The 14452-nt window shown below is 52.1% G+C and overlaps 1 protein-coding gene across 2 annotated transcripts in view; it reads right to left on the minus strand.

Annotated features, from left to right (window-relative positions):
• LOC122385871 (kinesin-like protein KIF21A) overlaps positions 1–14416 on the minus strand; it is a 79081-nt gene extending 64665 nt beyond the window's left edge. The window contains exons 1-2 of one of the 2 annotated variants that reach the window (XM_043374465.1): positions 14289–14416; positions 13836–13886 (exon numbers count right to left, since the gene is read on the minus strand). In XM_043374465.1, coding sequence (XP_043230400.1) covers positions 13836–13873 — 38 coding nt within the window. In that variant the 5' untranslated portion in view covers positions 13874–13886; positions 14289–14416. The remainder of the gene's footprint in view (positions 1–13835; positions 13887–14288) is intronic. The other variant, XM_043374466.1, reaches the window with a different exon arrangement.
• Between the last annotated feature and the right edge of the window lie 36 nt (positions 14417–14452).

A 14452-nucleotide genomic window follows, 5' to 3' on the forward strand; every position in this document is an offset into this window, starting at 1 on the left:
AATTTTCCTGCAGGACTGTGTCTGGGTAAACGAGAGCTTTCGATTGATACCCATTTTTACCATAGCACCACTTTTTTGTCCGTACAAAGGCGATTTTACGGATATTTTACGAGTCTAGGGGGCTTTACGGGCCTTAAACGTCAATGCAACGGGGACCGTTTTGGGGAAAGTTTCTCGGCTGGTGGTGGGGCACCTGTGTGCCGATTTTGAACGAAATCGGGGGGACCCCCCATTGACCCAAAATTTTGATTTTCCCGTAAAAACTTTCCTATGGGGAAAAAGTGAAATTTTCCTGCAGGAATGTGTCTGGGTAAACAAGAGCTTTCGATTGATACCCATTTTTACCATAGCACCACTTTTTTGTCCGTACAAAGGCGATTTTACGGATATTTTACGAGTCTAGGGGGCTTTACGGGCCTTAAACGTCAATGCAACGGGGACCGTTTTGGGGAAAGTTTCTCGGCTGGTGGTGGGGCACCTGTGTGCCGATTTTGAACGAAATCGGGGGGGACCCCCCATTGACCCAAAATTTTGATTTTCCCGTAAAAACTTTCCTATGGGGAAAAAGTGAAATTTTCCTGCAGGACTGTGTCTGGGTAAACGAGAGCTTTCGATTGATACCCATTTTTACCATAGCACCACTTGTTTGTCCGTACAAAGGCGATTTTACGGATATTTTACGAGTCTAGGGGGCTTTACGGGCCTTAAACGTCAATGCAACGGGGACCGTTTTGGGGAAAGTTTCTCGGCTGGTGGTGGGGCACCTGTGTGCCGATTTTGAACGAAATCGGGGGGGGACCCCCCATTGACCCAAAATTTTGATTTTCCCGTAAAAACTTTCCTATGGGGAAAAAGTGAAATTTTCCTGCTGGACTGTGTCTGGGTAAACGAGAGCTTTCGATTGATACCCATTTTTACCATAGCACCACTTTTTTGTCCGTACAAAGGCGATTTTACGGATATTTTACGAGTCTAGGGGGCTTTACGGGCCTTAAACGTCAATGCAACGGGGACCGTTTTGGGGAAAGTTTCTCGGCTGGTGGTGGGGCACCTGTGTGCCGATTTTGAACGAAATCGGGGGGGACCCCCCATCGAACCAAAATTTTGATTTTCCCGTAAAAACTTTCCTATGGGGAAAAAGTGAAATTTTCCTGCAGGACTGTGTCTGGGTAAAGGAGAGCTTTCGATTGATACCCATTTTTACCTCCTTGTGACGTCATTTCTAGGGGAAAACGGGTCATAAAGGTTTCCCTCTACCGTGGCCTTTTTTCCCCCTACCGAATCTGTGCTGTGCTGAACCTGTGCTGAATCTGTGCCAACTTCCGTTACATCTTTTTCGGCATCAAGGCAATATTCATCCACAAAACCTGTTCTAGGACTGCAGCTGAAGTTCACTTTCGGAGCGTTCGCTTCAGTTGGGACAGTTCGTGCGCGAGCTTGGACGGACCACGTGACCACCTCCTCCCTTCCCCCCGCTCCCGTCCCCTTCTCCAGCTGTGCCTGCGACCCAACCGCGCCCCAGGCAGTCGGCTCGGTCCGATCCTCACCGGTCGAGCCACGGCGCCGCTTGAGTTTGTGCCGGGTGCAAAACTGGAGCAGAAACTAGCGCCGGAACTAATAACTAGCACGACCATCGTTAGATGGCAGGAGTGAATGCAATAAGCGGTTCCAGATTTCAGAAGGAGTGGGGCAGGAAATAGCACTAAAAACAATGTTTTGCCGATACAACCATAAAAAGATGATTAAGTTAGGAGACCATTATATCAATTTGAAGCCTTTCAAACAGCGGTTTCAACAAGCCTACAATCACTCCCCAAATCGCCTCCAACGGTGTCACAGGCCAAGAATACTCTGAAATACTAGTGTGTACAGAAGCAACTGCGGGTCCCTGTACTTTGTCCTGAAAGCCATAATTGTCTCGAAAGTCGAACGCCACAGCTGCAACTCCACAGCTCACCCATTGCTATCAGTAGTCGTCACAGCCACCACAAACACTATGGCAGCTGGAGCCTGCTGGAGCCCCATAGCTGCCATGACACTACAGCCGCCACCTGTCATGAAGCCTCACCAGCCACGCGTCCCGTGCCCATCACCTACGGCTCGGCGGTAATAAAACCTTCACTACCATCACCGCTGCCAACGCTCTCCGATATTAAATTTGGCATGGCACTCCGCCCGCCGCGAGCTGCACATAGCGCCCGCAGGGGACCAGTCGGTTCCACCAACCGACCGCCCTATCGCACCTTATAGGTACACTGCCACTGCACCAACTGCCTCACATGCACACTGCACAGGTCACCGGGGGCACTGGGCAGTCTACTGAGACCAGTGGTGACCCGATCCCCGCGAGTCTGCCCTAAAATCGGCTCCGACGCGACGTTCGACGGGCGGCGACACGCCGTCTGGGAGGCCGGTCGTCGGTCGGTCATCAGCGGCTGTCAGCTCAGACAGGCCGCTAATAGCTCTCCGTACAGCCTGCCGGTGTGTCGGATCGGCCAGCCACCGATCGTGGCCAGATTTGCGCCGACGTGTCTGGAAGATGGATACGGCGCCGTATGTCTGATGATTGGCCATGCGTGGTGGTGTACTTTGTGTTAGAGAGATAGCTTCCGGACATAGGAGGCATCTCCCGATCTAACAGCTCATCCATTAGGAGGAAACAATTGGTGTGTCAACATACAGACAGGCAGTCAGCCGGGTGAAATGATGTTTCTGAACACCTAGTGGTTAGTCGCACTTAACGTCTCGAACACATCGCTGTGAATAGTTCAAGTCCACCTCAGGTGCTCAGGCATGCACTTTGGCCACAAATATAGGCCACGATGTGTTTCACCACTGGGCAGGACTCGTGCCCCAAACGACCGTCTGTCTGCTTGTAACACGGGTTAATTTGGCGGCGGCCACTCCCCACACACGCGGGTCGGCGATTGTATCGGAGCCACCAGCTATGGCAGCCTGCGGGCGGCGGCGGCGGCGGCGGCGATGGGCGGTTGGTGGGTGGCTGGTGGGATCCTCCGACCCACAGAGCCGGTCCGTGTCATGTCTGCCACTGTTAGGACCGTCCACGCCACCTCTACTACCTGAATGAGCAGTTCACTGGTTAGACCTGATAGATGACCACCCTCCAGCTCCTACAGGAGCTGATGTTGAGTAGATACCATGCTGCTGTATCACGTCACGAACTTGAAGTGATGGTGATCGGGGGCTGAGGGAGTCCCGGCTGCCAGGTTACTGCAGCAGCTGTTCTCATCACGATCTTCAGTCTGTCAGATCACGAGGCAGGACTCAATAAGGGCACAACGTGACAGACGATAGTTCCCCGGCATTCTCATTCCGAAGTTTGAGATCGGTTACCAACACCAGTCGTCGCTTCCCAACACTCGTGAAGGAAAAATGTTTCACCAGTATGTACCTACTTCAAATTGATGCGACGGCACATCAAACTATTGTAACGTTTGACAGGTACATTAGTGTCAACATCACCCACAAAAATCATGATCAGAAAGGGCAGACATCCTCGCCCTTGAAAAAGCCCGCCGAAGAGTGTCTACTGCTGAGTCACCATGGCGGTCATTGTGACCTTAACACCGCCAAACCAGGGTCCACAGTTAATTACCCGATTCCCATGAGGGGATTTCCGAACGCCTACAATGGCGATCACCCTGACCCTGACCGATACACGGTTCGAACAGAGACGGAGCGGTCCGGCCGACCTCCGGGTCACTGGGTGCGCTCGGACCGGCACAATTGGTGACCGAGGTCAGCGGGTCACCATGGGTCACAGTCTGTCACCATCAGAGTGTCACGCTCAGTTCAGGCTCGAAAAATCATCGCGGCTTCACTACCAGGGCCACCCAGAGGGTTCCCTGTCTGAAGGAAGGTTAGCTTTATCGTTTCACGTTTGTATCCGCAATTACGCTGGTCTAGTGAGTAGTGGAGTCGGTTGCCGTGCAGCCATATAGCCTCGTCTCCACTCTACTCAGCTCGGAAGCGACAGTGAGCTGTGTCCTAATGCACACCATGACTGGTTCAGACGCTGATGTTGATTTAACGACGCCCACAGAGCCACGAGACGTGACGGGTCCTCCAAATGACGAGCGCAGTGGGCGGGTCGCAGATTGCCGATGAGACAAGCCACTGAAATCACTTTCTTCTGTCTTTGTCCTTGGTCGAACCACCTGTTGTCAAAATTAGAACGGCATGGTTCCCTGACTGCTCCCCACAGCTTCGGATTCATATCCATTGCGCCAGTGAACGCTGTGCCTTTCCGCCGATGGACTAAAGAATAGCTCATGTCATCCACCGTTGCACGGATCCAAGCATACCACCGCCAAACCCGGCACGTGTCGGCCGTCTGTAGCGCACCTCCCACAGCCGGTGTTCCTCCTCTCCTGCCCTTCACCGTGACCCGGCCGCACCTGCGGCCGTAAAATCAGACCGTTTCCCAGTTCCCGGCAGCCGCTCCCAGGCAGTCAGACGGACGTGACCCAGCCCGTCACCTGAGCCAACACGCACAAGGCCATGGGACCGGGTGCGGCATCCGCAGACCTCCTTTATTCACTTCGCAGCGGCCCACGGCCCCACTTCTACAGCCGCCGCCGCCACCGCTTCCTTGCAGTCAAGGTTCATCACAAACAGCCGTCGTCTGGCAGTCTCGGGACGCAGAACTATGCTAATGGCCGTCGCGGTCAGGTCTGCGACGGCAGGAAACCAGGTTAGATAAACGCAGCGTGGGGCAGTTTGCTCTGCGGAAACACGCATGGTGGACGCACGCCGGACGCATGGCGAACGCACGTCGGACTCGCAGCGGACGCTACCACTGCTCCCACCTGTATAGCCACAGGGCTCGGCACCAAACGCGGCGGCCCAAGCCAAACAGGTCGGCAATTAGCGCCGGCGCGGGGGCGAGTGTTGGCAGAGGGCGGCGTCGGGCTCTGTGAAGTTCCGGCAGCAGTCATCCGTTACACCGTCCAACGCAGGAGACAGGTGGGAGCCAGAGGAGGAGAGAGGACTGGAGAAAGAGATAGGGGAGAGGAAAGGAGGAGAAAGACGGGCTCGATCAGGCAGGTGATGGAACCCAGACCGACGAGCCTCAATTGATTAGCCTCGGAAGTCGTCAGACGTCGGGAAAAGTTCTGCCGTCGAAATGGCACTTTACCGGTATGGATACATCAACTGGATGTCTCTCCGAGTGTCTGAATAGATCGCCCAGCCGCTCCCAGAGGTGGCTCGGAAACCGTCTCAGTGGCAGATGGATCGAACGGCGATGGTTCTCAAACGAGGGCAGATGGTTTTCAGACGTCGGGCACCGCCTCTCAGTCGGTCTGAGTACATCACTCAGACGGCGACCACAAATGGCCCAGACGGATGACAGCCGGTTTCGAGAGGCGGCGTTTCAGAGGGGTTGGTAAACCAGTCAACACTTCACAACTCTGATGGCAGAGTGGGTTCCAGCATCCAGCCTATCTGCAACACGGCGGTTTAAATGCCAGTCGACGCTTCGGCACGTGCCGAAAGCACAGCACCTGCCTAAGAAGTAACCCGCATAACTTACCACTATCGACACTGACAGAGATGGATATCAGACTGAATACAAGCTCCAGCTGTCTTACAGAGAACGCTACACACCCAACGTTCATACCGAGCTGTATAACAGAAGAGCCACGCCAGACTTCTGCCTGTTTCGCACCGAACAATATTCAGAGCGCCCCTAGTTCCAGCAGAACTGCGTGTCGTGAGCGCCGCTGGTTTCCGTCGATCCCGTTAGCGATAAGCTACCCCGCCGGCCGGTAGGCGCCGTTGCTAAGATCTCGATTTGCGTAATCAGCTGTGCAGGCTGCACATCGCAGGGATACCAGGAGCGTGCGACATTTCGGAGGGGATCGGGGAGATATCGCCAGCGATTGGAGTCTATCTGCAAAACTGGGACACAGGGCACGTCGGCATTATACGAACTCAGCGTGTCTGTTGGATGCCGTAAATATCACCAGATCCAATTGAGCAAGCGGCGGTTACTGCCATGACAGTAACAACCTATTAGAATGCCCACATGTCACAATAATGCATTATGGCTCTTTCAGCAATAAATGTCTAGTATCCATGGTCGATGAAGGAATCTGAGCCCGGACCCCACTGACACAGAACGCCCATTACGCCGCAGAATATCACGCAAATCGCGGTAATGTTCGGCCATTCCGCGCCCACCCGCAATTACGATTCGTTCTGGACTCTCTATGGGACTATAAATGGAGCCATATGCACCGACTCGACTAACTACTGTGACCGAGGGCGCCCACACTCAGAATAAGAGCGGGATCCCTCTGACCTGATCTCTGGGTGAGCTCCAGCCGCTCACAACTCCGACCATCGAGTTTGGCCCAGCTGCTCTACCATCCCCATCACGTCGTTGGTGGTCGGTTGTGACAGTTCAAAGCATCATCAAGACACAATTTTATCTGCTTCAGAGTGCGAGGCAATGTTCTGCCTCAGCGCGATCCAAGCTTTGTTTCAATGCGGTCATCGTTCGACCTCAGCTGGCGTTTAATCTCAGTTTGTTCATCACTCCGTTCGCCGTTCGGATGGGAGCAATCGTCCGAATTCGAACACACATCGATCGGTCCGCCGTCTCCTGCGCCGGAACCGTTGTCTGAGGAGGTCCACCAGCTGCAGGGACGTGTGGGTACGACATTCGACGATCGCTCATCGGTGCTGGACGTACCGGCACCGTGCGACGCTGCACTTTCGCCGCGGTGGCAGGTCGTTTCTCAGAGACCAATCGAGAGGCGGGCAGACCAGCTGGCAGGGGGTGGAATTGGTGCAGCAGACAGCGCTGATGTGGTGCCTCCCCTACCCAGCCCAGCGCGGCAGGTAGTCCAGGGCCGGTCGTATGGAGCGCAATGGCGACTTGCGCGGATCGGAGGGAACGGTGTGGTCGACTTACGGTTGACATGGCCTATTCAGGACACAGCTGGTAGTTGTTGATGCGGCGGACGAGAGTGGATATTGATCCCACTTAGTGTGCTATCGGTATATCTGGAAAGATGCGGTGCAAACGGCTCGTAGTTCAGCGAGTTCAGCTTAAAACATAATATCCTGATATGACCATGCATGAGCATGGCAATATTTTCCATTACACTTTTGAAAAATATATGCGAGATGTTCTCGCTGGCACGCGTTATCCCTAATATATGACCATGGCGTTATCCATTTTATCTATCCCATGTCCAGCACCCATCATCCATATTCCTTACCATCGTTCCCCAATCCCGTCCCGTTCCTCGGTCGGCGTTGTGTTCCGGGACGGACGAACAGACAGACGCTGCTCCAGCCGAGCGGAGCGGAGGGCTGTATCCGGCGGAGAGCCACACACACTAACACACAAAGGACGCCGGCCGGAGACGGGCGGCAGCTGGGTGACGGTTAGAGGGCAGGGGTGCACAACGCCGACCATCCATTCTAAGAGTACCTACTGGTGGCGGCGGTCTAGGAACTCAGAAGTACAAGGACTCAGATTTGTGACAGAGACGCATAGATTAGAAGAGAACAAAGATGTGAGAAGGAAAATTTAATTCCTTTAGATAGGTTCAGTTGTCAAGACTGTCTGCCAGGGCTATCATCTGACTGTTAAAAGGAATAAATCCCTTCAGTTTGGCAGTCGTGAGGTGCCATCCACCGGTGGGATTTCAGGCCGACACTCAGGGGCCTTTAGCTCCAAGAACCATCCACCCCAACCATGCAACCTTCCCACCTGAGATCCGACGCTACTGCACCGTCCATATCGACGGGCGGGCAGACGGACCAAGTGTTTCCAATTTTTCCCCGTTCTCGGCTCGCCTGCTATTAGCAGCACGCGAGCCACGTCAACTGGTCGAGTAAGGAGAGGGCGCGGGCAGCGGAGGCCATAGCGACTGCAGCGGGGGCAGGTGGTCACCAGCGCACGTGAGGGCTATGATGGGGCTGCTGGTCAGGCACAAGTGCCGCCCTCCCGATTTGGAGGGCTTTATCGCCGGCACCGACCCCGCACCGGCAAGCCGCAGCGTGCCGGAATGTCAGTGCCTGGAATCAGCCTCTGGTAGGTGCCAGCCGGCGCGGCGGCGATGCAGCGGCGAAGCACCAGCCCGGCTGTAGCCGGAATGTCCTCACCGAGCCGATCGAACGGTGGGCTAATTAATGTTGCACGCGGTACCGACCCCAAACGGCACTGGTGAGGGAGCCAGACAGCAGCCATGGCAGGATACAGCCACTTGAGCTAGACCCCTTGGGTATTCCCCCAAAAAAGGAGCATAACCAAGAGGAAATATAAAAATGGACGAAGGCAAAAATGAAAAGAAAAATGCTATGGGGGCAACGAAATTCGATAGGTACACAGCTGTTTCACAATAGGTATGCACTCACTGTCAAACTACCTACATTTCGAACAAAACGTTTGGAACAAAAATTGACAGAAATCAATTTCTGAACAACAAAAGCCACATTTCAAAACAGACAATCCGTAATAGGAAGCTTGCAGTACTGAGTGCCAGTAGACAGGAAACATGTCCTGGGGAGTGGGGAGGTGGGTAGGGATAGACTAAGGGAGGCGACGTGGGTGCTGCTGGTCAGCAGCCAAAAAAGAACCCTAGGGGAGGCGGAGCAGATCCACCGGTCGCAGAAAATACAGACGGCAGACAGGGCAGAACCCTAGGGGAGGCAGAGTGCCGGCAGACAGCCATACAGCGGCACCGCGCGATTCGGTCTCGCTGGGGGGGATCGATAGCCGCCTGCCAGCCCGCCCCACGCCGCAGGGGACGCCGCTGGAACCCAGACAGGGGCGGTGGCACGCGACTGCCAGACCGGCACTCCAGAGCAGCTCCGTCCGCCCGAAACCAGCACCAGAGAACGGCGCAGCGACGCCGCGGGGAGCCAGGTTCGGGGGCTGTGCAAGATTCTGGACTTCACGAGCGGACCACCGCCTTTGACAGTCAGAGACACTACTGCTGGTATCCAGCAATATCAATTTGCAACCAGCAAAACTGGATCCGGTTGAGCTCACATTCATGAATTAATCATAGTTTAAATACCAATGAATCCAAACCTTTAAGGACAAAGATGCCTAGAACGTTCAAGTTTTTAGCTCACAAATGCCTACCATGCTGGTAATGGTAATGATGAGGTAAATGCGTTGTTAAGATTTCAACGAAATTCGAGATACGCGATCAGCATAAGATAGCATCAATTTCAACAGCCACCAGTATGCCTATGTTGGCAGTCGTTGCTAATGTATGCTAACAAATAGGTAGGTACTGAGCAAACTTGTCCACTATGCAATTGCATATTGCATAGGTACGGTTCTCCAGGGTATTAGTCGTTGGTCGCTCGGCGAGCGGGAGGGCAACCAGTTCCGCCCCTGTATCGCGTGACCCCTTGCTCCGCCCAGTTACGCACGAGCGTACTCCACGCCGCGTAGTAGCGTGGGGAGGGGAGGGTTAGAATGGTGGCATGTGTAGAGGCTAGAACCGGTTTCCACCGCCATGCCACCGCCCAGCGACATGGAGCGGGGTCAGTGACCAGGGCGCAGGGAAAGGTCAGAGGTCAGCTATAACGTAGAGCTTTGTGTCTCCCTCCCCTCCGCGTGTAACGACCGCACGACAGCGGCCGGCCGCCAATCAGGCTTGACATGTCAAGGTCACCCGCAGTCAACGGGCTCAGAGGGTTGGTCGAGTGCGTGTCCGACGTCCGTGGCTGACGACAGTCTCGACCATGTGCTATGGTGCCGATAGACTAGCGTGGGTAATAAGTTTTTGTTCGGTGCATATGGCTGCTGGGGTGTGTCATCTTGATATGATGCTTTGTAACCGTATGATACGCTTAAAACCTCGCTGGCAGTGGCCGAGAGGAGAGGGGGGGAGGCGGGTGCCGCCTCCACATGTTTATTTTTGTTGATAGCTGCGAGAGCTGAAATTTGGCAAGAAAATTGACCTTTGATTCAAGCTGAATTTTTATGACAGCAGCTGTATTTTCACCCTCGCCCATATTGGTGCTTTGCCAGCGTCCATCGTAAAGGGGGGAGGAAGGTCCGTTGGACCCCTTTGCCGTTCAGCCCCTGATCGAGCTAGAGCTTCGCGGAAAAAGAGCGTGTTGCCCGTGACGAGAGGAGGCCGTTGATACCCAATTTTAAGGTCCTAGGTCATTGGTTGACAGGTCAATATAACTCAAAGTTCGGGGAATCGGGACCTGTTAGAGCTTCGTAAAGTGGAGCTGTTATAAGGTTTTGCGGGGTGCTGATCACGAATTTCAAGTTAGTTTTGGATCACAGATGATGTTTTCGTGCATTTAGGCCAGGTCGGGTCAGGTCAGGTCAGGTCACATGTTACGAGGGAACCAAAACTACTTCTTAAATGTTCAAACGGTTTTTAAATGCGAAATCAACTCCAAAATCTACCCTAGAAACATGTAGAACTCGAAAGAGTGAACAAAGGTCATCAAAGGTCAGTGACCTGACTGACCTTCACGTGACCTTGATACCCACTAGAATCCATGGGATCAACATCCTTTCGCATGTTTGATCGCTTAAAGCCACAAAAAGACAATAAAACGCGCTCTTCTCGAAATACGCCAAAACGCAATTCCGGCCAAACATGGTCTCGGAAAATAGGTCACAAGTCAAAGGTCTTTTGAGTCAGTATCATACAACTTATAGGATAGGCGTAATATTGATTAACTCGAGGGTACTGGAAGTTTCGTCGCAATCAGTCGCTTTTTGCGCGAGTTATTTGCGTAAAACTGAGGTTAGGAGGTCTGTTCGACACCCTCCTACAAGTGCGAAGGTTAAGGTCAGGCCGTTGACCAATGACGTCAAAAGAAAACCTCTGTAAGGTCCCAAAATGTCGCGACGTCGCAGCACCCTTCGTGCCAGGGGACTTTTTAACGGGGAATGAAGCTTATATGATCTAGAACTATCTCCCAGAGGCCTCACAACTTGCATGTAGCTATCTCGTATTTTTCTCAAGAGTCACCTGAAGTCAGGTCGGTCACGCAACCTCACGATTATTAATCAATTGGGAAATATGAAAGCTGTTATTTTGGCGCCGGGAGCCATCTAAAGCTGTCTCAAGCGCATTAATTCGCAATTTTATACAATCTGTGCAAGCCCCAGCGGCCAGCATTCACTTTTCCATTCTTAAAGTTAGGCGACTTCATTTATGACGTCACTAAGGTCACAGGAGTTTTCACCAAAAAGTCCCGATCAAATTGAGCTAGCGAGTCGGGAAGCCACCAGTGGACTTGTGAGGACCTACCGAATCTAAGAAGCGATATGACCTCCTTTGGCCAGCTTCGTGGCCTGAGTGGCTCTGCCCTGACCATGACCTGATGTGAACACCTTAAATTGACCTCAACAAAAACAAAGCGTATACTATTCGACGCGCTTGAGCATGCAAAACTCGATGGCGCCATTATCTTGGCTCTGCAACCACTTATGGTGGTTGTTTACCAAAAACCGATCCCGCGATTTGGAGCACTTATACTGACCTCAGAGTTTATCGGTTGACCTGAGACATTCAACTCGGGTACCAGTTGCTGCATCTCATACGACGCACGCGCTCAGTTTTATCCGCAAGGCGCTAGCTCAATTAGGGGCAAAAAGACGGAGAGGGGTCGTAATCCCCCCCCCTCGGCCGGGGTATATGCAGAAAACCCAAAATTCCGTTGAGGATTAAGCACTGAAGTGATATATTATGATGCAAGAAGGTATAGGTCAAAACGATTATGCACACGAGCGGGTGTGAATAAAATTGTGTTTGAGGTATGCCCTTTTTTACTATACATTCGATTTGCTTTAGTTATTGGTAAGAACAGATACAACCAAGAAGAGCGCCCCTGAAGAAAATGTGGCGCACCGGACGGGTGCGGTTAAGGTCTAAGGTCAGTCGGGGACCTCTAAGTTCGGATCAAGCGCTGCATGTTTATAGGGGTAAAAAATGGTGACAAAAAAGCATCCCGATTTTGGCAGCCTCGTCATGCTTTGTCACGGCACTCATCCACTCCCTCGGCCGAAATATTATTTCCTTTTTGTATGAGTTCTTGCATAATCCCGCCCATTATGCTGCATGTTGTTTGCCATGAAAAAAAAAACAATGCATGTTCAGCTACGTTCTACGCAGTACGCACTAACCTAACCAGAAACCACCATCCCATCATCCACCACTAGCCACCATCCCGTTCTGTGCTCCCTTCCACCACACACGAATCAGCCGAGATACCAGTCAGTCGGGCTAGCGCTATCCTATCCTCCCTTCCTGACTGCACAGCGCTAAAACCCAGAGCCGAGACTTCCCGAGCGCGACCTCCGACCCCGCGCGGTCCGAAGGGTCGACCGATGCCTAAGGGCGCGCCGCGCGCCGGCCACCCGGATAGCCTCTACCGAGTCTCCCTTTCATACACCGTTTACTACGCGCTCGATTCATTCATGATTCTGTGTTTCCGCGGTCCTGTCGTTAGATGGCTCTACTGATGTCATAGGCGATCCCAGGAAGATTGCGGCCAGAATACCCCAAACGGCAGAAAATGAGGTTTTTGGTGAATATCTCGGAAAGTATTCGGCATACATCGATGCCATTTCACAGTCTCGTGGTAAATGTGCATACACATAATGCGGGTTGAGACTTATGCATTTGAACATTATATAGGACCAGATATGTCCGAAAAAGCAAAACCAACAAGACTTTTACTGGAGAACCGTACCTACTGCATACTAAGTCACGCGAGCCAGACGCTTGGTCTGAGGCGCGTTTCGAGCGGTAAATGAGCGGCTCTAATCCAATAAACGCCGGACAGCAGACCGTCACCCCAGCCGCCCGTCTGTCCAGAAGCAGCCGCCCCATCGGCGCACCTTCCGTCCCACACCCGTGCCAAACTGGTTCTGCAGTGCCGTGTGTGTCCAACGTCCCCAGACAGGCCCAGCCCAGGTGGTAGCTGGAATTTCTTATAGGTATCTTGGCTGGAAGCGGGCAGCACCGTGGCATGCCGTGGGCTACGGTCGGGCTCGTCGAGTAGGAGGCCATACATACTGCCGCCGCCTAATATATCATGACGGCGACATAGAACGACCAGTGTCCGCACCATACGCGAACAGCCCACGAGAAAGGTATGCTTTCGGCAACTGCGGGTGCATGACAATGGGCACTAGCAGGCCACCTGTGATTAAAAAGGATTGAAAACAACGATTGGCAAGGTATGAATTTACACATGCCCCGCATTGTTGACAAAGAGATAGATGAAAATACCAAGAACAATATGAGCTACTTCAAAACTTAAATATAACCAGAGACCACCGGACTCTCAGAGACTTTTTGAGCTTCCAAGGAGCAGGTCACTAGGCCCTGCTACCTACCTAATTAAGCAGAATGGATCGAGCATAGGTAACTATCTGCAAATAACCGTATCGTCAATATCTCCATAGCTCAAATTGTTTCGACTTTCGTACCTAAACTCATTGATTGATTGATTGATTGATTGATTCATTCATTCATTCATTCATTCATTCATTCATTCATTCATTCATGATTCGTGGATGCACCGAATGACGCAAGATGACGACACAAGCGTTGAGACCCATTGATGGAGTTCAAACGGCGCAGGGCACAGTGAATCTTCCATGCTTTATTTTCGGTCCCATTCCCAATTTTCTATGATGAGCTGGAAAGCACTGGACAGTGGGCAGGCAATGCTTAGATTTCCTAAGGCTCTAAATGGCACTTGATATAGAGCTTGTCCATTTCACCCTGTTCAAACATGTCTCCGGAATGAAGATGGACCCTTGCCCTCCCACTGGACCAGTGACCGGTCACCGGACTGACCTGACCGCGACACGGACGCTGGACTCGCCGTCTGCCATGGCGCTGACTTATCTGAAATCAGGGGTAAATGTCATCAACTATACCAACAAAACAGAGAACTATACATCAAATGATTTATGTGTCGAACTTCGAAGCAGTTTGAGTTCAATTAAAGACTTCATATTGAGTCAACTGTATTGACAAAGGCCTATCAATTCATAAACGCTGAATGAGAGCAATTGACATGCCTAAATTAGTTTGCATAATTATGCAAAGAGGATTGGTAAGGACAAATTAAACACAATACATACCATACATAACTACATGGGCAAAACAAACTACAAAGGCACTTATGAGTTATGAGCACAATTATAATTTTGAGAATCCTGATTGAATTTACCTACTTTGACTTCTAATTTGAATTATTGCGCGTCAAGCATTCTGACACTGTCATACTTTAACGCTTGTACTTACAGCAAACTGAAATCGAAGCGTTTCTGATTCAATATCACAACTCCAAAGGAAACACGCAAGCATAAACAGCCATCACTTGCAGCGACAGCCTGCGACACACACCCCTCACCGCGTCCGATCTCAAACTGGCATTTGGAAGCCCAGTGGTTGTGTTTGTAACAAGC

This window comes from Amphibalanus amphitrite, unplaced genomic scaffold (genome assembly GCF_019059575.1).
Source record: "Amphibalanus amphitrite isolate SeventyFive unplaced genomic scaffold, NRLGWU_Aamphi_draft 000234F_arrow, whole genome shotgun sequence".
Taxonomy (NCBI): Eukaryota; Metazoa; Arthropoda; class Thecostraca; order Balanomorpha; family Balanidae; genus Amphibalanus; species Amphibalanus amphitrite.